At 39.8% G+C, this 27913-nt stretch overlaps 1 protein-coding gene across 3 annotated transcripts in view; it reads right to left on the reverse strand.

Moving 5' to 3' along the window:
• Positions 1–558: 558 nt before the first annotated feature.
• The window catches only part of LOC131835367 (protein NPAT), a 51792-nt gene continuing 24437 nt past the window's right edge, over positions 559–27913 (reverse strand). The window contains exons 5-19 of one of the 3 annotated variants that reach the window (XM_059179706.1): positions 25500–25540; positions 24209–24475; positions 23217–23298; positions 21260–21347; positions 20639–20730; positions 20467–20554; positions 13956–14052; positions 13191–13319; positions 9751–10704; positions 9037–9567; positions 7835–7950; positions 7647–7755; positions 4696–4756; positions 3398–4535; positions 559–2173 (exon numbers count right to left, since the gene is read on the reverse strand). In XM_059179706.1, the coding sequence (XP_059035689.1) occupies positions 2096–2173; positions 3398–4535; positions 4696–4756; positions 7647–7755; positions 7835–7950; positions 9037–9567; positions 9751–10704; positions 13191–13319; positions 13956–14052; positions 20467–20554; positions 20639–20730; positions 21260–21347; positions 23217–23298; positions 24209–24475; positions 25500–25540 (3871 nt within the window). In that variant the 3' untranslated portion in view covers positions 559–2095. Of the gene's footprint in view, positions 2174–3397; positions 4536–4695; positions 4757–7646; positions 7756–7834; positions 7951–9036; positions 10705–13190; positions 13320–13955; positions 14053–20466; positions 20555–20638; positions 20731–21259; positions 21348–23216; positions 23299–24208; positions 24476–25499; positions 25541–27913 lie in introns of all 3 variants that reach the window. The other 2 variants (XM_059179703.1, XM_059179697.1) reach the window with 2 other exon arrangements.

A 27913-nucleotide genomic window follows, 5' to 3' on the forward strand; every position in this document is an offset into this window, starting at 1 on the left:
AGACGGAACGCTCCCTACACTGCTGACAGTGGTAGGGTTTGATAAAACCACACTGGACAGTGGAAAAATCTGAATAGGGTTGGAGATCTACAACCCTAAGAGCCAGCAACCCTCCTGAATACATACTCAACTGAGAAGTGTAACACATTCACCCCCAAAAATGTACAAATATATTCACCGTTCTATTTCTATAGCCCCAAACTGAAAATATATGTGCATCAGTTATAAAATGGATTAGCTGTGGTATGATACAACGCGGATAAACACAACAGAAAAATGCACAGCCTGGAAGAGGACAGCCAAACGACATACAAGGGTGGATCTTGCAATGGGGAGCAAAACAAGTCACAGAAGACTGTTCTGCATGAGTACAGTCATACTGTTAAAGAAAAGAAACAAAAAAGCTAAAACTGTGGTAGAAGTCAGGATCATTACTACCCCAGGAGTTAGCGGTTACTAGAGGAAGTAGGAGAGGATTCTACGGTCCTGATAATGTGCTAGTCTCAATCTGGGTCGTGAAGTGGATGTGTATATATGCCAATATAAAGTAATTCAAACTTTTGCAGTTAATGAAAATATTTATTCAAACCTAACTGTAGTACAGTATCAAGTTGAGTTAAATAAACATTACGTGTATGATATGTAGTTCCTTAGGAATAGACCACCGCCAGATCACAGAAATTTTTAACAAGACATATTTCTGCAGTAAGGTTTAGCAATTACCACGTGATTTCCACACTGAGAAATAAAAGTAGGATGGATTTAAGTTTTTTAAAGGCCCAGTATTAAAAAAAGGCTGAGGGAAATGACCCTTTAACATATACACCTGTAGAAAAACTCCTTGATATACTGATATTTAATCAAACAGAAAGCACTTAAGAGAATATACTTTAATCTAGGCACAATCGGTCAGATATTAATGGTAATTTCTGTTCTCATTTAAAGGTTTAAACCAGTTTTTCAACTTGACTGATGTGTGTGAGTCTGATACAGAGAAGGCACCTCTTTCATTCTCCTTAAGGACTTTTTGAGTAACTCTTTACAACCTCTTAGGGGGCACAGAGACAGTACACTATATCTAAGTACAGATATAGTTACTTAACACAGCCCATTTTAGGAGAAACTAAATTAAAATATAAAACTATGATTTCTCTTTTTACATCTTTTGATGGACATGGCTTTCTAAAAGGATACCAGAAGATAAACCTCCACACAAGCTTTAACATAGAATACAAGATTTAAATTAAATGTGCACTGGTCACTCTTACGTACTAAGTTCTATGAATTAGTGCAATTCTTCAAATCCCCAGTATATGGGAAAAAGTATACACATACCAAGATATCTCTACTACATGAACTTTGTATGGCTCAACAGTCTAAACATTTAAAGTTCTGTAAAAGATCTTAAAAGTTATAAACAAATAGAACACTCAAAAATGGTTTACAAAATTCTCTTTAAAACAAAGAGACCAGAATGACCAGGAGAAACACTTTCAAGTGTAAAATTTCAGGAATATAATCTTTACTGCAATTATAAGAAAGGGTAATATTCACTCTGGGAAAAACCTAAATTGTTCATTTATGATCACTCCACCAACTGAGGTTGTTATCTCCTTTGTACTACTCTGTGGCTGTCTTTAAATGTCTTGTACGACAGTTACTGAAGGCAATTTTATAAAGAAAAGCATCATTTTTCCCCCACACACAAAATGAGAAACTACTCCAGATGAAAGCGCCTCAGGGATCACAAGAAGTAAAAAAACACAATGTAAGAACACTAGATTGATTTAACCTCTATTTCAACAAGATTTATACAATATTTACAATACGTAATTGTCAGAGCTATACAGTTTTGCAGATTGGCTTTACTTACATTTCTGCAAATTTTTTTTCCAAAATAAAAAATATCCCAGGTAAATCTATTTACAAACTAGGAAGCTGCTTCAGAAACAGCATGATTCAGATATAAAGTGAAATTTCAGTACAAGGAAAGTGCAGGTCATGCTTTTAGGTTCTGTCAGTATCTCATTCCCTACACTCATAGTTTAAGGGATACGAGTTTTAAACAGCTAATGTTCTTTTATGTTCAGAATATTTACTCATCATAATGCAATGATAACAAAAATTTGTCCACATCCATTCCAGCTGGAAATGAACTGGGTAGCTTCTTTTTCTGTCAAAAAAAAGGGGGGGGGGAGAAAAAGGAAAAGAAATAAAAAAAGAAAAGAAAGAAAAGAAAAAAAAAAGAAAAAATAAACCTAAGTTAACATATTGAACTCAAACAAGGCCAAAAAACTTTTACTTAGAACCTCGTATCAGGTTCTACCTATACTACTAAAATTTCGCTAAAATTTTTAGTTCGTTGGAATTTTAATTATACAGAGAAGTAGCAACACATTTTATAAATCCAGAGTTAATAAATTCTACTTCAGTGGTACTTTAACATTAGTTTAAGCAAAACACTTTAAACAAATTCAGAGTTTGTGAATGCTGAGACAAGACAGGCCATGCTTTCTATGAGGGTGTCAGTCTCACCAAACCACAGTGAGTCTCAGAAGCTCTCCTCACTACAAGTAACAGGTACTGTTCCGGCCCCAGGCGTCTTAGGAACGCTATGTTTACTCCGTCCAGCCTCATGTAAGATGCATGTGGTAGCCTCAGGTCAAGCGATGCAGCTGAGCCCCAGAGGCTCCGGGCTTAACCATGATCACAGAACCAGTAAGCAGGAGATGCGGGGTTCAAACCCAGGTTTGGGTGGCATCAAAGCCACAGATCTTTCCCGGGTACTGGACGTGCCATAAGACATGTTAAACACCTTTCTTTTATTCAGTTTACTTACTAAGTGGCTAAATAGGTTTAGGAAAAATGAGTTTTGGTTTTCAAAGCTATCCCTGCACTGCCTTCCTACAGATAACCATGCCCAAAGGAAAAAAACAGGTAACTTTAGCTTTTACACTGCTCCAACATATTAATGTCTCTACGAGCCAACGGAAGAGATGGCAGGACACTGAAAAACCCCCAAGAGGTAGGAGTTGCAAAACTGTTTTTTACTTTAATTCCACACACAGCAGTGGCTTCCCAATCTTTCATGGCTTCTGTCATTCTCCCAAAACACTTGGGTCCTACCATGACAGAAACAAAAACCTCCTTTCCCCAAGGCAATGCCTTAGCACAGCCAAGGTGATTATTTTGCAAATGCTTCATTTCCCCTAGACAAATTCTGCGTCCCACACTGGCTGAGACACTCTGCTACGGAATAATTCTGTCAGTCAAGACTCAAAGCCGTCTTGACCGGAGGGTCCGGTCAGGTAGCTGCGGCAAAAATGCTGAGATCTCTAACGTGAGCACTGAAGGAAGGGCAAAGGTGTGGTTTTGAAATTAAGACTTTCAAACTTGCCTTTATTTTCTTCTTTTTCATTGGGAGTGATGAATTCGCAAGACTTTTACTGGAAGCCCGAGAGGTTCGTTCATGCTCGTCCAATTCCTCCATTTTCCGCTTTTTTGCGGTGCTCCTGGAGGAGGCTCGGAACTGCTGGGTGTTGTCTTTGAGGGGCGTTGTGGAGGCGGTCCTGGCGACGGCCGCTCGGGAGAGAATCATGAGCGTGTGCGCGGCCATGCTAACGCTGTTCTCGCTCCCGGTCTCACTGGCGGGGCTGCAGGCAGGCAGGTCTGGGGTGACAGGGGGGACCATCACCTTGGCTGTGCTACTAGAGGGGACCTTGATACCATCTCTCGGTTCTTCTTTAGGTCTGTCCCCCGCCCCCGCGCCAGGCGTCCGGGGCCCAGGCCCATCAGAGCTCTCGGGGAGCTTCGTGACGGGGCTGGGCCACTGGCCATCCGGCAGCACGTCTGTGGTAGGTTTGCTCGGGGCGTTCATCACAGAACTGGCACATTTAGTCTGTTCTTGTTTTGGATCCTTCACAGGTGCCCCTACTGAAAAGGCATTTTTACTATTTGAGGATGTGCCTTGTTTTTTGGTTAGTTCTTGCAGTGAAGCTATGGTTTTCTCATTCCGTAAACCCCCATTTTGCTGTCCATTTGACAGTTTTGAAGTTTCTGGATTTTTCTGCCTTTCGACATCACTGCATAATTCATTCTCCTTATTAGCTGTCGCTTTATGGAAAGATTCAAGTACAATTTCTGTCGGTGAAGCTTTCTTTTCTAACTGGGTTTCTTTTATGGCGGTATGTCGGCTATTGGCAGTTTCTGATTTGGATAAAATCTTAGGCAAAGGAGGCCTCTCTCTCTCTCTTTTGAGAGCATTATTAGAAGGGGGTTTTAAGGTGGAGGACACAAGGGGTGACTCAAGATTAGGAAATGAAATGTCATTCCTTTCTTTGTTTTGGGACGCCACCTTATGGTTCGTGCCCTGTGTATTTGCCACAGGAGAAGTGATGCCGTCAAAACACAGCACACGTCTGTGGCTCTCAAACGGTTTGCTAGTTGGAACTATGCTCTCTAATGAAAAGGGAACTGTGATTTCTTCCAATTTTTTCCCAAGATCTGTGGCCATATTCTTGTCAGACACTTCAGTTCTGCAAAGTGAAGAAATACATTTTAAGCAATATAAAGAAATCCTTGTCAGACACTTTAGTTCTGCAGATATATAAATATTTTTGGCAACATAAAGACATCCTGTTTGTTTTTAAACTAAGCATTCAAAGAGTCCATGATGGAAACTACTTTTATGCTTACCTTTGCGCATGACATCCAATTAAATGACTAGATGAATCCACCAAATTATTTACCTGCTTTCCTGGAATTATAAATGAAATAATTAGAAAAGAAAAACACTCCCAAGAGAAAGGGTACATTACTCTGAATGAAAATGGAACAAGCCAAGTATCACACGCATCATGAGAAAAATTTTAAACGACAACTAATGTACAAATGAAGTACTCTCACCTGCTGGGCTTAAAAAGCAACTTCTAATTATTACTTTTTTTTTTTTTAAGATTTTATTGATTTATTTGACAGACAGAGATCACAGAGAAGCAGGCAGAGAGAGAGGAGGAAGCAGGCTCCCCGCTGAGCAGAGAGACTGATGCGGGGCTGGATCCCAGGACCCTGGGATCATGACCTGAGCTGAAGGCAGAGGCTTTAACCCACTGAGCCACCCAGCCACCCCTCTAATTATTACTTTTTAAGATTTTATTTATTTGAGAGAGAGAGAGATAGCACAAGCAGGGGGAGCAGGAGAGGGAGAAGCAGGCTCCCCACTTCTTAGGTCCAGAAAGCTAAAGAAAGTAATATATTATGCCTATTTTGAAATCGTGCCCATTTGATCATCATGTCTGCATGCCTAAGTCAGGAAAAGCACCAGCTCTGGAGTTTTAATAGCCGTATTTTAATTTCTAGGGACTTAAGAATTTCTTTGGGAGAGCAGCAAGATAACCAAGCTGGCACAGGTAAGATTGTGAAGGACCTTGTGCATCATGCAAAAAGTTTCAGAGAGCGCCCTTAAGACTTTTAAATAGGGAAGAGACAAAACAGACTTGTGCTTTAGAAAGTCACTCTGGCAGTAGTATAGAAGACGGACGGACGAGAGAAGAAAGAAAACTGCCACCTGAAATCCTCCTCAGGCAGCTGCAAATACTCCAGGTAAGAGACAAAGGCCTTGGAGACAGCCATGGGCACTCACACAGATAGGAAGGGTTAAACAGGACTGAATGAGAACATTAACCGAGGGGGAGAAAAGCAGGCTGAGGAGGTCTTTGAGGAAGAAGTGGGACTGAGATGTGTAGAATTTGAAGGTCCGGAGTAGGGTGGAGTCACGAAGGCAGGCGTGCAGTAACTCAGTGGTGGGTCCAGAAACCACCACTATGTCGACTGCCAGAGGGAGGTAAGGTCAGAGCAGAAAACCTCCAGAGCCACTGGGGATCTCAGCTTAAACAGTTTTAGTGGAAACATGAGAGAAGACAATAACGTGGATGAAGAAAGAATGGCAGACAGGAGAAGGCAGGGATGGAGGGCTGGCAGGTGAGACAAACCCCCGGAACCGCACAGAGACAGAAGGATCCAAACAAGACAGATGCCGGCTCCAGAGAAGACAGAAGACGCAGGCAGACCGGAGAAGACGCAGGCGCTGACCGGAGAAAGGAGAGCACCGGTCCTGTGAGAGAGACAGGAACGGGAGGAAGCTGAACAAGGACACACCCGGTGGGAGCGATGTGAGAAAACGGAGCTCACTACTTACTGCTCCGGTGGGAGAGAAGATCACTGGCCCAGAGTGAGGAGCGGGGGGACTGCGTAGGTAGGAGAAGAGCTGCGGGAGTTCGGAAGAGTTCGAAGGGGAAAGGGAAAGATAGACAGGAAGACGCCGGAAATGACTGCTAAGCAGCAGTGAGAGTGAGGCAGTTTTAAGTGGTAGTGAAGAGCCTTGCTTCCAAAGCAATCTGAGAGGCCAAGGTACAAAGGCAGAGGGTGATGTTTGGACAGATCCGGGGCTGGAAGGCACCTTCTACTGAAGAATGTGCAGCTGAAGGTGTTTCAGAGTCCTGGGAAGGGCGGGTGAGGTGGCGGGCTGTGGGTCTAGCCTGGTCGGGGAAGGAAGGGAACCCAGGACAGAGGTTCAGGGCAAAGAGGAGCCTTCACTTGCTGAAGAGTCACTGTACGGGAATCCAGAGTGTTCAGAGATAGGTTACCCGCCTTTACAACCACACAGGGCTAGTAAGAAGGGAAGTATTTAAAGGTGAAGCTATAGGAGAGGTTAGGTGACATGAAGATCAAGATTCAGAAATGGAAAGTGTCCAAGAGTGCTGAGGGCTGGGGGAGTGGGTAGGTTGACGACGTGGGCATTTTGTCACCCACGAAGATGGAGAAGTCGGAGGCAGAGTCTGATGCAACCTCTCAATGAAGATCTGCTATTTCATACGTAGTGTCTTTTGTTGAACAGAAACCTTTAATTCTGGAGCAGTCATGCCTTTTTTTTATTTTTATTTTTTTTTTAAGATTTTATTTATTTATCTGACAGAAAAGATCACAAGTAGGCAGAGAGGCAGAGAGAGAGAGGGGGAAGCAGGATCCCTACCAAGCAGAGAGCCTGATGCAGGGCTCGATCCCAGGATTCTGGGATCATGACCTGAGCCGAAGGCAGAGGCTTTAACCCACTGAGCCACCCAGGCACCCCTGGAGCAGTCATGCTCTTAACTTTTTCCACATGTAATTATGTATCTTTTTCTTTTTTTTTTTTTTAAAAGGAATCCTTTTATCCTTGTGTCCCCAAGACATTATCTTACATTTCTTTTACTGTTTAACTGTATTGCTTTATATTTTTAGGTCTTTAATTATCTTGGAGTTCACCTTTGTGTATGGTATGAGGAAGGTATCTGATTTTTTCCTTATAAATATATAATAGCTAATAAATTTATTAAACTATCCTTCCCGTCCTTTGTGACTTCTGATGCTATATCCACCACATTCAAGTTCTCATAAGTACATGGTCTCTGAATTCTTTTTTGTTCCATTTGCCTTTTAGCTTAGATTACTTAAAAAAAAAAAAAAAGGAAAAAACAAAGCAAAAAAAAAAAAAGCTTGAAGCAAAGGTTAGAAATCACCTGTTAGGAACAAAACAGGCATTCAGAAAAATACTGTGGTGCTGCCGGAAACAAATGAGTATACGGACATTAATGAACTTAAAAATGTACCTGTACAAGGCTTGTTCTTTAGTCCCTGAGTCTTCTGTGATTTTGGAGGGATGGAGATTTGAGGGATACTTCTACTGCATACAGGTGCTGCCAAAGGCATATGAAGGAGCTAGAAGAGAAGCAGCCATGAGTGATAGATCCTATGTTTGAAAAGCATCACTGCACCATTTTCAGTTCAGAGATCCTACCTGCTGGGGAGGAGCAGAAAAGGTATTTCCATTCTGTCCAACCACCGATACAGGGATCATTCCCACCATTCCTTGGAGTACCGGTTGGACAGGAGAAGCAATTATGATGGCAGATCCTTAAAAAAAAATTCTCAATAAGATTCTCTCTCAAACAAAAGACTCCAAAGTACCTACTAATTTATTTAAATAAATTCCTAAAATTATAATCCCCTCACCTTAGGATCTACTGTCCTTAAAAAACTTTAGGAACAAGAGCAAGGGTAACAAATTAAGAAAAAGTTAATCTGAGTATTAAAGTAATCTTACTATATTTGGTCAAGGTAAACAGTCTAAGCATTAGACGTCACAGTCAGGGGCCCACCGTTATATGTTGATTCTTCTAGATACAATAGTGAAAGTGATTAGAAATGTGATGGTGACAGTTTCAAGTTTGAATCGTACCACAAAATTAGGGTCTCAACTGAATGTTAACGGCCCAAGACCTGCTCAGAAGGCGAATCTGTCACCTCAGTGGTACTGGTCAAAAAGGGTCCAGAGAAATTTACCAAGAATCAAAACCAAGAGGGGAAATGACAATGCTTATCTGGTCCTTAGAAGTCAACACTACAGTCCGTGGCTCTCCTAGTTCATCCTTGTCCCCTAAATCAAACTCTTCATTATATTCATTACTTGCTCCCGTCGGGTGCTCACTTTCAGGAACACGCACGTAAGTCTCTCAACCACACCTACACTTGACAACTTCCACTCTTCACCCCAACCCCGACTTCTTTTCTCTGAGCTTCGCTGAAGTCCCAGTCTCTACTCATTCTGACCTCTCTTTTATGTCATTTTAAGCAGCACTCCAAACAGATCCATCAGGCTTCCTAATTGTGTGCATTTATTCAAGTTTTATTATATGCCTACAATATTAAAAAGAGGGGGAAAGGAGCTTGGGAACCAATATGGAAGGAAAGGCAGAGGAATGTGTCATCAGCTCCATCTTCCAGGACCACTGAAACCAAGGATTCCCTAACTTACTGTAGATACAAAAGAAGGCATGACTGAACTAATTAGGGAGAGAAAAGAGGGGGCATAATCACAAATTCCAGTCTTTTCTCACACTACCCATCCATGATTTAACTCCTCCTAGTCAATAAATGCACATCCAAGAGAAATTACACCCCATTCCAGAGAAATGAACTTCAATGTGTTCTTAAAGTTACCTTGTGAAAAGCTGGGTGACACAGTCTGGTTGACAGCGAACACACTGTTGGACCTCGGGGGCGTCTGTAACTGGGGCAGGGGAAGCGGAGTAGTCACAGGGGCAGAATTCCCAGGCAACACCACTACATTAGACTGACTTACAGTTGTTCCTAAGGCTGTTGGATCAGTGACACAGGTAGCTATGAGAATGTTATTTGAATTGCCAAACGTCGTGCTCGTAGCCGGCATCAACTGTATGTACCCGCTGTCCTTGGACACACACGGTGTGATGTTGGACGAAAAGGCAACGCTGCTTTCATTCTGAGCGCCGTTTCCGGCAGAGTCCTCAGGCTTGAGAGCCAAAAGGCTCTGCTCCACTGGCACGGAATCCGCTAGTCTTTCAGCAGACGGGACAGCGCCTGCAGTTTCTTCTGAAGACAAGCATTTAACTAGCTCTGCGTTTTTGGCAGGAGACTTGGCAGGAGAGGACAGGATGATCGTCGGCAAGTTCTCCCCGCTGATACTAGAAACAGCACTGTTCAGTTCCGTATCTGAGGAAACAAATGGGTCGTCACTAATGATAATTTTGAGAGAGACGATATTTGATGCATCTATGTCTGCTGAATTGTCCCCAGCAGATTTGTCACTAGTATTCTGGGACTCAGGGTGAGAAACTCCCACTGAAGAACACAGAGGTTCTGAGGGCAGAGACTGCTTCCCTTCCACAGCATTACCTTCTGGAGCAATGAGTGCAACCTCCCCACAGTTCCCACCGTCGCCTAAAGTGAGAAAAATACTATCTCCATCTTCTTTTAAAGATGAACGCTCCTGGGACTGGACAGTGACTTTCTCAGACTTGGAGGGCTGAGTTTCACGTTTTTCTGTATGATTTAACTCAGGGGCCGATGACTCCTCAGATGGCTGTTTAACTGAAGACACTGAATCTTCAAGACGAATGTCTAACTGCTCGGATACCTTTAAACCGGAACTTTCAGCGGACACAGGTAGGATTTTACTCTGAAGTGAAGAGCTGTCTTGGCAGTCTGCACGTTGTGCCATACCAGGCAAGCCGCCGTGGATCTCGGTTTTATTCTGGTGCATTTCTCTAGGGTCTGGTGACTTAGAACCAGGGAGATGAGTTTTAAGTCTTGCTGTGTTGTTAGAGTTTTCACAAAACTGACTTGTTTTACATGTCTTTACAGTTAATGGGATATTTTGGGATAAAAGCTGAGAACTCTTCCCAGAGAGCATTAAGTTTTCAGAGTGAGTCTCAGCGCCGAGGGAAACGAACGACGTCACTGGCAGAGTGGACGCATCAGGCTGCGAGGGAGGCTCACGCGGGGCATCCGACAGCAGGACATTCTTCCCGACCTCCATCGCCACGGCGGCGTCAGTGGGCAGCGGATGGGCGTAGAATTCGGCACAGCGCTGATTACATTCAGCATCCGCATTTACTCTTTGGTTAAAGTCATTCAAATGAGGCACAGACTCAAAGGTAATATCAAGGTTACACTTGTGTCCATTAGGTCCGACCGATTTAAATGCCTTCTTCTGGACACTGGAGCCCGCCTGTGGGAAGTGCTCCTGGGCTTCCGGGCGAAGCTCCGCGTGGCCACTGCTCTTCAGAGAGGCAGAGGGGTCTTCGCTTTGGTAGGATGCGCAAAATGGGGGCGGTCCAGACTGATCACCTGCAAAACAGAAGGATGGCAGAAATGGTGAGCATGTCCCGTTTACTCCTGTTTTGACAAGAAAGTAATTCATCTTTGATAGCTTGGTAAGCAGAAGTCGGAAAAGCCGCATCTCACAATTTCCGAGTATCAAAAAACTTACAGGTACTTTCATTTTTTAATTTTTTTAAACTTACTGATGTCTTCTTAAACAAGGGCCAAACTGTTTTTCAAACCTCTTAGAAAACAAATGATGCAAAGAAGGAAAAAGTATATAGGTTTAAGAACATGTAATGCTTATTAGTAGGTAAAAAACTGGCCCCACATGTAGGTTTTTTTTTTTTAAATAGCTGACTTTTCAACTTGTACCATGTCTATTGACCTTACTTTATCTGATATATTCAAGGTGAAATGGGCCAAGCACATTTTGTATGATCAACATTTGATATTATCGCGTCCTATTTGCAATCTTCAACACCCACTTACTAAAAATCATCAACCACATGATTAGTGGTGGGATATAAAGATGAATGACCTAGTCTCTGCCTTTGGGGAGATCAGTCTAGTAAGGGAAGCAGACACAGAAAGAGATGATAAAACATGTAAAAACCGTAATAGTACAGGAGCGAAAGGTACCTCTTTGTGCCTAACCGATGTGACTGTTATAAAGGCGCTATTATAAGAGGAGATTTGAAAAAGAAAAGAGCTGTGATCATTGGAATAAGAAAGGACGTTTAAGGAAGTAACATAGCACTGACATGCTGTGTCATAGAGCATCACAGTGTAGGACAGAGAAATTAACAATAACTATGAAAAACAGAGGAAAAAAGTCTGGAAAAATGTCTGTCACCTATGATTCTGTCAATGTGACACTCGTAATCCTACTGTGGAGAGATGGGGAGAAATTACATCCAGGCCACGTCAGTTTCAGTGAAGTGGTAAGACTTCAAGAGAATGAGATTTTGAGTTTCACTCTGTGCGCAGTAAAGCGCTTAAGTGCAGCACGATCTTCCACGCAAAGTAACGCTGTCATCCAGTTTAAGAATTAGAGGACTGGGCTGCAGTGTAGGCAGAGAATTCAAAATGGGAATGTAATCTGAGATATTATGTGAAACTTGGAAGCCATCAGGTTTTCTTGGTAGTTGGAGGCATTTAAGAAGACAGAGCAGAAAAGATTATTTTGACACAACTTGTTAACAGAACTGATGAAGGTGATACTAAAAAGGCACAGAGTTCGGCACGTGTGAGATACAAGGACAATGGTATCTTTTAGAAAAAGAGATGGAGGGTTTAGTGTTGGGAAGGGAGATGAAGCGAGGTTTTCATCCTGCTGGCAGTGTTCTGTTTTTTGATTTGGGAGATGATTATACAGGGTATTTGTTTGGCTATAATTCAGTGAGATACACATATCTTTATTGTGCACTTCTCTATAAGTGTTATGTTTTACAAAATTAAAATAATTGTAATGGAGGTAAGATGGTCCCATTCACTGCCTTCCCTCAGTCAATAAGTAGTTACTGTGGGTCATTTATGTGCCCCATTGGTATTCCACTGCTACCTCACTGGTCCTGGAGGCAGAAATGTAAAAAACTGACTCCATAGACACGTCGGAATAAGACTGAAAATCTGATCAAATCCATACTGCAAGACGATCCCTACAGTGTTTCCTTGACATGAGTGACAGGGATACTGAGCAGTCAGCTGAACTTGCTCACCAGCTGAGTACTAACACTGCACACTAACTGTACAAAGAAGGGATTTGAATTTATGCCACCAAAAAATGTTTAGGGGCTCCTGGGTGGCTCAGTGGGTTAAGCCGCTGCCTTCGGCTCAGGTCATGATCTCAGGGTCCTGGGATTGAGCCCCGCATCGGATTCTCTGCTCAGCAGGGAGCCTGCTTCCCCCCACTCTCTCTGCCTGCCTCTCTGCCTACTTGTGATCTCTGTCTGTCAAATAAATAAATAAAATCTTAAAAAAAAAATTGTTTAATGTTTTAGATTTCTGTCAAACTGGACCACACTATTAATACTAAATTGTGGATATCAAGAACCTATCGCATCACTGAAGAATGAGTACTAAAATTCACCCTTATTCAAATTGCTCAAAGGCTTGGAATTTTTTCTTTAATGAAAAGAAAAAACTTAAAACAACACAAAACAAAAAACAGGGGTACTTGGGTGGCTCAGTTGGTTAAGTGTCTGCCTTCAGCTCAGGCCATGATTCCGGAGTCCCAGGATGGAGCGCCACATTGGGCTCCCTGCTCAGCGGGGAGTCTGCTCCTCCCTCTCCCTCTCCCCCTGCTCATGCTCTCATTCTCTTTCATGCTCTCAAATAAATAAAATCTTAAAAAAAAACAAAACAAAACAAAAAAACAAACAAACAAAAAAAACACAAACTTTATGTGGCAATTTGAACAACTTCCAAAATAAACAGTATTTTCTGCCTTTGAAATTTTGAGACTGATATTAGGATTTAGATAGAAGATATTAACAAAACCACATTCTTACCAGATTGTTCTGTATCAAAAGAACCTTTAACTGCTAGATTAGTTTCATCTGCTAAGACTACACTTGGATTGGTTTCCAGATGCTGACTGGAAATGCCTTGTGATATATTTTTATTATTCTTTGATTTACCTGTTAAAAAGGGAACAGGGAAAAAAAATTAGTTAAATGATCAGAATAAAAATAAGCATCGGTTAATGCAGCCTGAGGGTGATTAAGCAAATGTTAAACTTTTATGTTAAAATTATGGTCTTCTGGATGTTTTTAACATGTTGGCTTGTATATCATTGGCAAAAACAAAGATTTTTCCAACTGACCAGAGGTTCTTAAACTTCAGCCTATAGGAGAATCATCTGGAGAATCCATGAACTTGCCCTTTTAACATGTTCTCAGATGATGTTATATGCTGGTTTGGAGACTACACTTAGAGAACCACTGCACAAGATCATAAAATTGAGGGCAATGCCAATCTCTTGTATCCCTTTAGTATTATCCAATTGTGTTTAGTGTAATGTATGTGTAGTAGTTGACCTCAACCTATTTCTGTTGACTGGCAATAATGCCAACAAAAAATACAAAATGTTCTCCATTTTTTACAGCTAAAGTTTATGGAAAAAATAACTCCCACCCCACTTTCATAGCCGTGTGTTTGCTTTGATGAAAATAGGACTTTTTTTCAGATACTCTGGGAACGTTGCTTTAGTCTGGTTAAGGGACCAAAGAAATTGGAACTTTTTTCTTCTAACTGCCCTGGGATGGTCTCCTTACCATAGTCAAAGAGGTCGAAGAGTGCTTGAAATGCTGGATCGGACTCTGTTTGTTCCAGGATATCCTGTATTGCTTCCTCAGACATATGGATTTCACTCTGACAAAAAAAAAAGAGTGGTCCTGACTGAATTAGTATGTAGTGTAACACCGGCAAAATACCTAGAGGGCATATGACAGCTTTCATTTTTTATGAATTACTTCCTGCCACGAAAATTTCTTCGGATTTTAAAACTAGGGTCCTTTGAAACAAATAAAAACAACACTAAAAAGTAGAAAGTGAATGTTCCCTAATTCTACTTCCTAGAGTTAACTGCTTTGGTGGATATATTCCCCCAAATTAAAAGAAAATGAACATAGGAACTATAATTATGTGTGTATGTATAACTTCAGTACAGTCACACTATAAATTGTTTTTAAACAATTTAAATTTTAAATTTTAAATATGTATATCCTTAGTGCTGGATGTCAAGACATCCAGCACTAAGTTTACGGTGTGCAGTGTGATACCGTGACCTACATATGCTAAGAAATGATGACCACAATCAGTTTAGTTAACACCTATCATCTCATGCAGCTACAAAAACAAGAAATTTTTTTTATTTCCTTGTGAGAACTCTTAGGACCTACTCTCTTAACAATTTTCAAATATACCATACAGTGGTGTTAACTAGTCATCATGCTGTACATTACAGCCCAATACTTACTTAACTTTTAGCTAGAAGTCTCTGTTTTTGACCACCTTCATCCAATATCCCCATCCTTCAATGTTCTATCTCTGGTAACTACAAACCTGGCTTATTTTCCTATCAGCTTGGGTGACCTCTACATAAAGCTCGCCCCTGTTATCTATCTGCTTTGGTCTTTTAATCTTTAAATATTTTGCTCATTTACTTATCAGAGAGAGAGAGCAAGAGAGCGGCGAGCGCGCGCTCAAGGGGGCACAAGCAGGGGGAGTGACAGGCAAGGGGAGAAGCCAGACACAAGGCTCAATCCTAGGACCCTGGGAATGACCTGAGCCGAAGGCAGATGCTTCACCAACTGAGGCATCTGGGTGCCCCTAGTCTGTTCACATTTAAAAATGGCACATCAAAAGCTACCTGCAAACTCTTTGCCAATGGAGGGGGTTTGTCAATTACCATCTACACAGCAGAATTATCTTGCGGGACCATCTGTATTTTTAGTTTTTTTTCTTTTGATCAAGTGACATTTTGCTGGGCGAGTGTTTGTGGAGACAGTGTAAAACGCGGACAAGATTTAGAGGTTAACTACGACTTCCTCAATTTTGCACCCCATTTCCTGCTTGCAGCTGTCTCTACATTTGCTTTCAGAGCTACTGGTACTGAGCCTTATTCTTGTGGGCTTTTAAAATTGCCCTATACTGTCTCTTCTAATAGCAGGGTACAACACTAAATGTCTAATCCACTATCTATTTAAAAGAAATGAACCCCTTTGTAACAGGCTTTTTGTTTGCTAACTATGCCACTTTTAATCAGTTCCCAATGTTGGACATTACATAATACCACAGTGAAAATCTTTATCCAGGGATGTTATTTTTTTCTGTGGTAAATTCTTACTCATGCCAATTACTGAATCCACTGATAAATAGTCAAAGGATATACATATTTAAAATTTTGAGAACTGTTACCGAGTAGTCTTCCACAGACATTGCTAAGAATTCCTGTTCTGTGTAACAATGTGCAAGCTCTTACCAATAATGGGTAATACCAATTTTTAAGCATCATCATGCTATTAAATAAAAGTAATCTGTTCTCTCTTTTTTTAAAAATTTTTTTATTTTTTTAAAGATTTTTTTTTTTTTTATTTATTTACTTGAGAGAGAGACAGTGAGAGAGAGCATGAACGAGGAGAAGGTCAGAGAGAGAAGCAGACTCCCCATGGAGCTGGGAGTCCGATGCGGGACTCGATCCCGGGACTCCAGGATCATGACCTGAGCCGAAGGCAGTCGTCCAACCAACTGAGCCACCCAGGCGTCCCAGTAATCTGTTCTCTTAATTCGTATTTATTACTGAGCTGAATATATTTCCATATTTACTGGACATTTCAACTTTTTTGGGAAGTCAATATGATTCAAACAGAATGAAAGTGAACATGTTCTAAAACCACCAGTCAGGGACACCTGGGTGGCTCAGCTGATTGAGTATTTGACTCCTGATCTTGAGGTTGTGGGATTAAGCCCTCCCAGGCTCTGCACTGAGCATGGAGCCAGCTTGGGATTCTCTCTTTCCTTCTGCTCCCTGCTCCCCCACCCTGACTGGCTTACACACACTCTCTCTCTCTCTCACTCAAAAACAAACAAAACAGGGGCACCTGGGTGACTCAGTTGTTAAGCATCTGACTTCAGCTCATGTCATGATTCCAGGGTCCTGGCATCGAGCCCTGTGTCTGGCTCCCTGCTCAGCAGGAAGCCTGCTTTTCCCTCTCCCACTCCCCCTGCCTGTATTCCCTTTCTTGCTGTCAAATAAATAAAATTTTAAAAACAACTGAACAAAACCAAAACCAGCCCCCCTGCCAAAACCAACAAAAAACTTCCCAAAACAAACAAAAAACCCTAATGTGCAACCAAGGGGTAAAGGGTGCGCCCTACCCAAGGGCAGTCCGTAAAAATGTGCTGAAATTTCTCAACTTTACCAGCTATCAGGGTAAAACACAACCACCACCTGTGTTTCCTGTAAAAGTTGGGGTAAACAGATTTATGGATACTTCACACAAGAATGACATAGATTCTGAGCGAAAGCCTGGAGTAGTATGCCAGTAATGTAGCTCAGTAAAAATGTTTAATCCATTTCCATCAATTTTACATGAAGATAAAGTTTAAAAAAAATACAAAAAAGAAAGATGGAATAAAAAGCAGAAGTAGTAAATCTTTTCAGCTAAAACATTAGATTTCACAGAAGTTACAGTACTTTCTAGCTAGGGTCTTCATTTACTCTTATTCTAATAGTTGCGAGATTCAAAATTCTCAGTTTTCGTTATTTGTAAAACATCCCACAATGCTGTATTCTTCAAGACTGGCAAGGCATACATTTGAATCCCATGAGACAGAAAACTCATAGAAGCAAAGAGTTAAAGTGGAACTTTCATGACGTGATAAAAACTTGGGAGTTTTTATAAAAATGCCCATAAAATGAGAAGAAAAAGTTGTTTGAAGTTAAAGAGCCAGTTTATTTTGATTATAGGAGCCGTCTAGGAGCCTAAACAACTATTTCTATATCCAGGAAGCTGAAAATTTACAGTAATGTAAATAATTTTGGGAACACAATATTACCAAATTATGAAATGGTGGACACAGTCTTATAAAAGTTAATGTTGGGCGCCTGAGTGGCTCAGTCATTAGGCGTCTGCCTCCGGCTCAGGTCCTGATCCCAGGGTCCTGGATGGAGTCCTGCATCGGGCCCCCTGCTCAGTGGGAAGCCTGTCTCTTCCTCTCTCACTTCCCCTGCTTGTGTTCCCTTTCTCACTGTCTGTCAAATAAATAAAATCTTAAAAAAAAAAAGTTAATGTTGACAAAATGTAGCTTTCTATTAAGTCACTTTATTCTCAACTTTAAAGATTAGGATCAAAAGAACCCTGAAATGAATGTTCCAAAGCTAAATGCACATCAATCTTCTAAATATTTTTAAAACTCAAGGTATAACTTACATAAATAAAATGCACACATCTTAAGTCCACAGCAATTGTTTTTTAAAAGATTTTATTTATTTGACAGACAGAGATCACAATTAGGCGGGGCAGGATTGGGGGAAGCAGGCTCCCCACTGAGCAGAGAGCCCAATGCAGGCCTTGATCCCAAGACCCTGGCATCATGACCTGAGCCCAAGGCAGAGGCTTAACCCACTGAGCCCCCCAGGCGCCCCAAGTCCATAGCAATTTTAAGGACCGTGTAACCACAGTGTGAAGTGGGGCAACTGGCTGTCTCAGTTGGTGGAAATGTGCTACTCTTGATTTTGGGGTTGAGTTCGAGCCCTTTGATAGCTGTAGAGATTACTTAAAAATAAAATCTTAAAAAAAAAAAAAAAAAAAAAAGTAAAACATGTTTATCGCCCAAGAAAATCACACATCCAACAAAAGAAGAAAAAAAAAATCACACATCTACACACACCATCCCTCCCCCCCTTTTTAGAGAATTAATCCTTCGGCAAATTACTACCCTCACCTCACTCAGTCAACAATTTCTGATTTCTATCAGCATAAATTTGTGTTGCCTGTTTTATAATGTTATACAAACAGAGGCACACTATATAAACACATTCTTTTTTAGTCTATCTTTGATCAACATATGTTCGAGGTTCAACCGCATTGTTATGTGTATTAGTTGCTTGGTTCTTTGCATTGTTCACCAGTACTCTGCGACTGCCAAAATCTGTTTATTCCTTTTTTGTTGATGGATATCCGGATTTGGTGTTTGTCTATTAGGAACAATGCTGTTACAAATATTCTTGTAGCTGTCTTTCTTATAAACATATGTGAACATATTTATTTCTTTTGGGTAAAATCCCAATAATTGCCAGATCGTAGGGAAAGTGTACAGGTGTACACATAACTTTGTTAACTATCAGTTTTCAGAACAGGTGTACCATTTCAGAAGTTCCTATCAGCAATTTTTCAGGGTTCCAGTTGTTTCATATCCTTGTCAACATCTGGTATTGTCAGATCGTTAACTTTCAGCCACTGTAGTGAATGTGAAACAGTATCTCACTGTATTCTTAGCTTTCAATTCCCAAATGACAAATAACATTTTTTCATGGGCTTGGTGGTCATTCCTCTATCTTCTTTTGTCTGGTCCAGTCTTTTACCCTTTTATTAGAATGGGTGGCTTAGCTTTTTACTATTGATTCGTGGGAGCTCCTTCTGTACTTTGGGTAAAAATTTTTGTATTATGAGTATTTTCTCCAAGTTGTTGGTGGTTTGACTTTTAATTTTTTGTTAATGATGATTTTAACAAGCAAGTATTTTAAGTTTTAAGAAAGCTTTTTTTTTTTTTTTTTTAAACAGTGATTTGTGTAACTTAAGAACTCTTACCTACTCCAAGGTCACAAAGACTTGTAAATACTTTTAAAATTCCACCTTACCTATTTATACAACTGGCTTACTACTTCTCAATGAATCTGATGTTTTTACTCCTCAGTGGGGCAATTTCTTTTGCTGTTCTTTTAAAAAGTTATTTAAATCTGAATTTTTAACTTTTCCCAAATGTGAAATACTAGAAAGCAAAAGCAGAGGGTTGTGTCTTCTCTTTTCTATAATTTCTCATAGTATTTAACACAGTGCTTTGATTATGGAAGTATCTGATGTTTGTGGAGAAAATATAAACAAGCAATTAAAGACTGTAAAAATTCAGAATAGGGTGTATTCATCTGTTAAACATTAAGACAGGAGAAGTTTTTAAAAAGAAGTACTGGTAGATATTTTAAAGTCGCTTTAAAAAGTTTGTCATATTTTGTTAAATTTACTGAACTGAAATTCACTATGGGAAAAAATTTTTTTTAAGTATTCTGAAGGAATAGACCAAAAACCAAAAAATTAAAATAATAATAATAAAAAAATTCAGTGGTTTTACCTAGAATTCACCTGAAAGCAAATCTGCTACAGTGAATTCACCTGGTGGGCATGGCAACAAGAATGGGTCACACCGTCCAAGAGTCCGAGTCAAAGGATGTGTCGCCATCACAAACTCGGCTGTTCTTGAGGAAGGTTGTGTGCACACAAACAAATCTTTTTTTTTTTTTAAACACATGAACAAATATTAAAGATAAATTGTGAAATTCTTCCTTTACCAGCTGATGCTCTTCCATCTTCACTATCCCTGAGTAGCAACAGTGACTGTGGTCCCATCTTCCTTCTCTTGGCAGTAAACGTCACACAATTTATTCATTTAGTTAGTAACCTTTCTTTTTTAAAGTGTCTTGTTCATTTTACTTGGATTCATTATATATCTTTAACATTTAATTTCATCGTTTCCTCACATTATTATACAGTCTGTAGCAATGTAAAAGAAATGCAATTTATACTTATGTTGTACCGTATTGTTGCTAGCTGCCCACAAACATATCCCCCGCTCATGTTGTATGGCTAAAGTGTTTTACTGGTATATGGAAGAATTAGTGATAGTAGATGGGTTAGAGATGTCTTATAATTTTTACCATTTAAATATATAATTTATACTGATTATTGGAGAATAATACATTTTCAAGAACAGATTACATTTATATTTGGATAATGAAGGAAATCTCTATCTAAAATTATTATCTTAAATAATCTCATACATCTGTTGGCAATTTCTTTTTTTTTGGTTAAGATTTTATTATTACTTTTTTAAAGTAATCTCTATACCCAACATGGAGCTCGAACTTATAGCCCCAAGATCAAGAGGCGCATGCTATACTGACTGAGCCAGGCATGCGCTTCTTGGCAATGGTTTTGAAATAAAACCAAAATACCATCAGTTTTAACTACGAGTATATGCACTACACACACACCCCCTAACCTATACCTGGAGTCCCAGGAGTTCGTCAATTGAAGTCTCTGGTTCCGCAGGGTTGCTCTCTGTTTGCTTGGGCATTTGTGCAATATTGTTGTCGCTGTAATACAGAAAGGAAAATTTTAACCAGTCTCTCAAAATTAGGTGAAAACGATTAGGCATCATCAACACACACACAGCTTACCTTGTCAAAAATTTATTAATGTTTTCTGCAAGCTTTTCTTGAAGAGATTTGTTACTTAGTATTTTTTCTCGTGCATTTTCAATAACCATTTGCTGGAAAAGAAAATCAATATTAGTAAAAGAATAGGGGAGAGCTTCTAGTGAACAGACGCTAGTTTTAACAAATCTAGGTGGAAATTCAGAAGTTACAGTGGGTGGCTACCATTGTATTCATGCTCGAATACTACACTTCACAAGTGTTTTCACAGATCCTTCACCAACTCTTCCTTCACGGATTACAAAACACAGCTCCAAACCCAAACTTTTCATACAAGGTTTTTAAAAAGCTGATGCTAGTAAAATGCCCTATTATGTTGCATAATCCAGCATCCACAATGTATTTACAGGTCCCTAAACTGCTTCTTACTTGGTACATCTGCACACGCTACCTATTCTAAATGGACGGTCTCCTCCTCATACATTTTACTACTCTCTATCCCAAGGCAATTACCCTGCAGTTTTACAGAAATACTGTAACACACAAATGCTACACACACACACACACACACACACACACACATAAATACCAATATTTTAAAACTTAGGAATATCTCAGACTGCAAAGCTTGGTAAGGTCACTTACTTTTTCTACTGCAAATGCATTTGGATCCTGGAAATTCCTTATCGTTGAATGAGGCCCAGATAAAGTGTTACTTTTCCTCTGAGATTCACTGAAACACATTTCAGAGCTTGTCTTTTAAATAGTATAAAAAACAGATTCAATGATAATTATATATATAGATATAAATCTTAAGATCATGGAAGAACAGGTATTTTCCCTCTTTGTGGTAACAACAAAGCTTTGGCTAGAGTAGAAAACCATTCTACGCTTGTATTAACAAGAAATAAATCTCAAGTCCAGCTTCACCACTTACTATGTGGTCTGTAGCAAGGTAAGTGTTTTTTTGGTTTTTTAAAAGATTTTATGTATTTATTTGACAGAGAGAGAGACCACAAGCATGGGGAGCAGCAGGTAGAAGGAAAGGGAGAAGCAGGTTCCCTGAAGAGCAGGAAGCCCAGTTCTGACTATTTGACCTACTTTACAACAGGGTAAGATCAACTGCATTATTGGGTTTATTAAAGAATTGAATAAAACGAAGTATATGTAAAAACTATTAAAAAAATATTTTTTTGAAATAGAGAGGAGAGAGAATCTTTTTTTTTTGGCAGTTTACTATAATTGTTAATATCTTTCTTGGCAATTTTTAAAAATTTAAATTCAATTAATTAACATATTATATATTATTAGTTTCAGATGAAGAATTTGGTGACTCAGTCTTAAATAACACCCAGAGCTCATTACATCATGTGCTCTCCTTAAGGCCTGTCACCCAGATACTCCATCTCCCCACCCACATCCCTTCCAACAACCCTCAGTTTGTTTCCTAGGATTAAGAGTCTCTTATGGTTGGGGCGCCTGGGTGGCTCAGTGGGTTGAGCCTCTGCCTTCGGCTTGGGTCATGATCTCAGGGTCTGGATCGAAACCCGCATCGGGCTATCTGCTTGGCGAGGAGCCTGTTTCCTCCTCTCTCAATCTCTGCCTGCCTCTCTGCCTACTTGTGGTCTCTCTCTCTCTCTCTCTCTCTCTCTCTGTCAAATAAATAAATAAATAATCTTAAAAAAAAAAAAAAAGTCTCTTATGGTTTGTCTCAGTCTCTGATTTCATCTTGTTTTATTATTCCCTCCCTTCCCCTATGATTCTGTTTTGTTTCTTAAATCCAACATAAGACTGAGATCATATGAAAATTATCTTTCTGATTGATTTACTTCCCTTAGCAGAGAGAATCATAAGCAGGCTCCAAACCCAGCACAGGGCCCGACATGGGTCTCGATCTCATGACCCTGCAATCACTACCTGAGCTGAAATCAAGAGTCCGACACTTAATCAACTAAGCTACCCAGGTGCCCCTGTGTACAGACTTTATAAAAAAGCCAAGGTTTTTATAAAGGTTAGATACTGTCATAGTTGTTTGATTATTAAAACAATAAAGGCTGAGGCAGCCTTGAATGAGAGACAACCAATTTTAAAAACTCTAACAAAAATATCCATGGCATGGCAGTTTTAAGAAATCAGAAAAAGCATTTAAAAACTATTATCTCTCTTTTCTGAAATACCCTTCAAACAAAGACACATAGATTAAACCAGAAAGAACTCTGCTCTCTAAGACTCCCTGAAAAAATTTCTGACTTTAAGACTTGAAATATGTGTTTGTGGAAATGCTAGTATTATTCCTATTTATTTAAAAAATAACAATCATTTAAAAAAATCTGAGATACTACCAATTTTAAGACATATTTTTATCTACTATTACAAAAAACCACTTCCAATGAAAGAGTAATAAGCCACTGATTAGAAGATACAACCTGATTTTAGGGAAGTTAAAATATGAAAAAAAAAAAATGCATTTAAGAATGGATATAATATAAACAGCCTGAGGAGCTGAATCCATTCCTGTTCCTTTATTCATAACGTAAATATGGTGGTGTAATTCTTTAATTTTAGTGGTTATCAGAAACTCATCCTTTCAAAATGCATTTACCTTTTGCGTCTAGCCGGAGACATGACTGTGGTCTGCGTTTTCTTTTCCTGAGGAGTAGGAATGATATTTAAAGCCTCTCCAGCTGTATTTCAAGAAAACAAAGCATTAAGTCAAGGACACAGAACAGTTTTCTAAGTGTGAATTAATGGAATAAGAAGCATTACAAAATGACTATTATTTTTTATTAAACTAAGCATATACTGAATGCTTTACTATGTGCTAGGCACTGTAAAATAAGATGAGTAAAATACACTATGACTTCAAGTTTCATACAGTACGGGTACAGGACAGTCTCAATAAAAAATAACGTGGAAGGACAGAGGAACTGCTTCGTGTACACTACAGTGTGTGTATACTAAGTGCTTTGACCCAGAGGTGTAAACAAGGTTGGAGGAAAGATGCAATTGAGGAAGGACGTAACTGATGGTGAAAAATTTTAGCTGCACAGAAGAGAAAGAAGACTGGTCTAAGAATTCTGTAAGAGAGCTGGCTCCTGAATTTTTATCCCAACGCTGTTATTAACTAGCTTTTGCTCCTTCCTATCATGCGTTTTCAATAGTTTCAAGTATACAACAATCAAGACACACTGCTTGGTGTCTAAGTTCATGCCTAGCTCTCAGCTTCACAGAAATCGGAGGGATTTGCAATATGCAGAGATGGGGGCGTACTGGAGGAACATTCCTCACTACAGAACAGACTGGCATGAACAAAGTTATGGAGGTCAGATGTACTGTGTGTTCCTTTAAAATCAAACAGAACAAGAGTCTTTTCTATCCTGCGATTAGAAGAGAAATAAGAATCCTAGATTAAAATGTCTCATTAAGTATAGCAATATGCTTACTTGAAGGCAAACCTACCCAAAGTGTGTTCTACTTTCAGGCTTGTCTTTTTTTTTCCTATAATTTTATAAAATGAGTATAGAAGTGCAGCATATCATCGATTCATATGATCGGATTAAAAACAAAATTTCAGAGAAGAAAATTTAAACTTACTGGCAGCTGTGTCTTGTGACTGTGAATGGTTGACCACTAGAAAATTGGACCTCAAAGGCGCTGCAATCTGGCCAGCTGGCCGGATAACCTGCACAGCTGCTGGAGGAGGAGGAGGAGGAGGAGGAGGAGGAGGAGGAGGCGGGGGAGGAGCAGTAGCGCACTGTCCTGAAAGATACGCTAAAGTCAGCAACTCTGAATTCATGGGAGCTGCTTGAGCCGCAAGCCTTCTCTGTCGTTTGATTTCTGCAATTCCACTTCTTGTTCGGACTGAAACACATGAGTATTTAATATGTTAACTGTCAGAGTACTCTGGGCAATTTTAACAAGTCTATGTAATACTCCTATTATTTAACATGTGAAATCTACAGATTAGGGAAAAAAAAAAAAAACCCTTAAAAGTATCAACTAAGTTTATGATAAAATTACATAATTTCCTGTGAAACAAACTGAAGTGAGTACAGCTGCCCCGTGTACAGCACAGGGGTTAAGAGCACCGACTCTGTACTTTTGAGAATGCAACTTAGGACTCCCCCGAAACCTAAGAGCCTACTGTTGAACAGAAGCCGTGCCAATAACCAACAGCTGACTAACACATATTTGGCACATTATATTGTGTTCTTATAATAAAGCAATGTAGAGAAAACAAAATGTTAATAAAATCATAGGAAGGGAAAATACATTACACTCCTGTATTTACAAAAAAAAGTATGAATAACTAGACCCACGCCGTTCAAAGCACTGTGGTTTGAGAGTCATCTGTACACACAAACTTTATAAATCTATGAGTGTATTTCTTCTGCAATAATTCATACTGATAATACTTCTACAAATTAAGAAACAAACCTATGAAGTGAGAATTAAGAAGATGTGAATAAATAAGAACCAATGAGAAAAAATAGAGAGTATTTCAAATGCTTATTTCTGCAATAAATGAAAACACTTCCTTTTATGATAGTAACTGTACTTAGAAGAGCAATAGTTTAAACAAAATAGATACTTAGCACAAATGTACTGTTTATTTTTTTTTAAAAATTTGACAGAGAGATCACCAGTAGGCAGAGAGGAAGGTAGAGAGAGAGGGGGAAGCAGGTTCCCCTCTGACAGAGAGCCCCATGCAGGGCTTCATCCCAGGACCTGAGTTCATGACCTGAGCCGAAGGCAGAGGCTTAACCCACTAAGCCACCCAGGTGCCCCCCCACAACCAAAATGTACCGTTAATGAAAATGTCCATTTGACAGTTTAAGTTTGAATAATTCTGAACGTTATTTATAGTTCAAAATTGAATACCAACCTCTCTGATTAGCAACAAACCCTGGGGAACTTTGCATGCTCCTAACAAATAAAACAAAATAGTTAGACATTAAAAAATTTCTGCTGCCAAGACATACTCTAATTTAGTAACAGTCAGACCTGAATAAACAGAATGAAAAGGTAATAGATCTCTCTCAGACAAAAAAGACAAGCTTATTTTTTTGAGGGGTGACCAAATCTTACTTGCTTTAGAAGTGGCATGTAAGTACTCACGCACATCTGACTTTAGCCATCAAGCTTCTATTCAGTGCAGTATGCATTGGAGAGCTTTAACATCCCATTAAGGATTTGACTTGACTTTAGGAAGTAAATGTATTTAAGAAAGCTATGTATAAAATTTTATAGTTATTACTTTTACCACTAGAGATATCTTCCCAGAGAAATTGATTTCACATAGGACTCTATAAATACTTCAAAATCCCTAAGTTAATTTATTAAATTTATCAAATTTATTACTATAAAACTATTCTATCCAGCCTCTAATAAGAGAGAAAAGCAAACATACAGCTCACAATATAAGGTGATTCTCCCTTTATAATGGTTACCCAATCACAGACACTACTATCTTCCTGGGAAATCTGATGAGTCTCTACCAATAGGAACAACAAAACTTACCAAACTGATTAAGCATTTTTTTTACAGAAAAGATTTCTTATTTGAGAGACAGAAAGAAAGAAAAGCAGACTCCTAGCTGAGCAGAGAGAGCTTGATGTGCGCTTGATCCCAGGACCCTGAGATCATGACCTTGAGCCAAAGGCAGATGCTTAACCGACTAAGCCACCCAGCTGTCCCTGAATAAGCATTTTTAAGAAGCACCAATCAACCTGGAGAATAACTCGCTAAGAGCCTTTTATTTTTATGTAGTATCTTGTCAATAAGATATCTCAGTAACTTATAAATATTTACAGGTATTAATTAAATTTTGAATGTCTTTTTTTAGAAACTTTTTAAAAAAAATATTTATTTACTTGACAGGGAGAGAGATCACAAGTAGGAAGAGCGGCAGGCAGAGAGAGGTGGGGGGAAGCAGTTTCTCTGATGCGGGGCTCAATCCCAGGACCCTGGGATCATGACCTGAGCCGAAGGCAGAGGCTTTAACCCACTGAGCCATCCAGGTACCTCTGAATGTCTTTTTAAAAATTTTTCTAAAAATTTTTATTTATTTATTCAGAGAGAGAGACTGAGCAGGGGGAGAGGCAGAACGGAGAGAATCTCAAAATCTCCCTGTTGAGGCGGGAGGCCAAACCCCTGCCCTTGAGATCATAATCTGAGCAGCAATCAAAAGCTGGATGCTTAACTGACGGAACCAACCAGGTGCCCCAGATTATCAATGTTTTTGAAGATTATTTGAAAGAGAAGAAATGAGTTGAAAAGGGGGGAAAAAGGTAAGACTATCAAATAAGATGTAGTACAAAGCTGAACAGAAAGCATTTGGAGTCATTTTAGCAGTTTAAACTGAGAAAGGAAATTGAGGAGGGTGTGTGTGTGTGTGTTAAAGATTTATTTTACAGAGAGAAAGGGAGCAAGAGCAGGAGGCACAGAGGGACAGTTCCAAGCAGATTCCCTGCTGAGTGCAGAGCCCTGAGTGGGGCTTGATCTCACAACCTGAGCTGAAACCAAGGGCTGGATGCTCAACCGACGAAGCCATCCAGGTGCCCAGAGAACCTGCTGAATTTATGTCCGGTATTCACTGGTAGCTCTGGGAGAAAGGGTAGAAAGTTCCAGTTTTTATACTAGATTCTAAAGTTAAATAAGAGATGTTATAACTGATACCAGTAAGGACTGGCATCCAAGGACGCCAAAACTGGAATTCCAAGGCCATGACCTAGGTAAACGGTGGGCACTGCTACCATGAGGAAATTCTCAATTAAAGATTCAAAAAGTAGAATTATTATTCAAGCTTGTTTCTTTATAGGGCATGAACCAATGAGGCATGAATTCAACACATCAATTCTTTGCATGAGTAATGAAGATAAAACTATGTGAGGGAATTCACACAAGACTGGCATTAGATTTGTATTCTAGCCAGAGATCTGCCTCTAACTTGCTATGGGAACCTGGAAATGTCATTAAACATCTGTAAATCTCAATTTCTTTCTCTCTCTTTTTTTTTTTTTAAGATTATTTATTTATTTATTTGACAGAGATCAGAAGTAGGCAGAGAGGCAGGCAGAGAGAGAGAGGGGGGAAGCGGGGTCCCTGCTAAGCAGAGAGCCCCATATGGGGCTCAATCTCAGGACCCTGAAATCACGACCTGAACTGAAAGGCAGAGGCTTAACCCACTGAACCACCCAGGTGCCCACCTCCCCCCACTTTTTAAAGACTTATTTATTTGCTAGAGAACGAGCAAGTGGGAGTACAAACAGGGGTAGCAGCAAGCAGAGGGAGAAGCAG

The sequence above is a fragment of the Mustela lutreola genome, chromosome 1 (genome assembly GCF_030435805.1).
Source record: "Mustela lutreola isolate mMusLut2 chromosome 1, mMusLut2.pri, whole genome shotgun sequence".
Classification (NCBI taxonomy): domain Eukaryota; kingdom Metazoa; phylum Chordata; class Mammalia; order Carnivora; family Mustelidae; genus Mustela; species Mustela lutreola.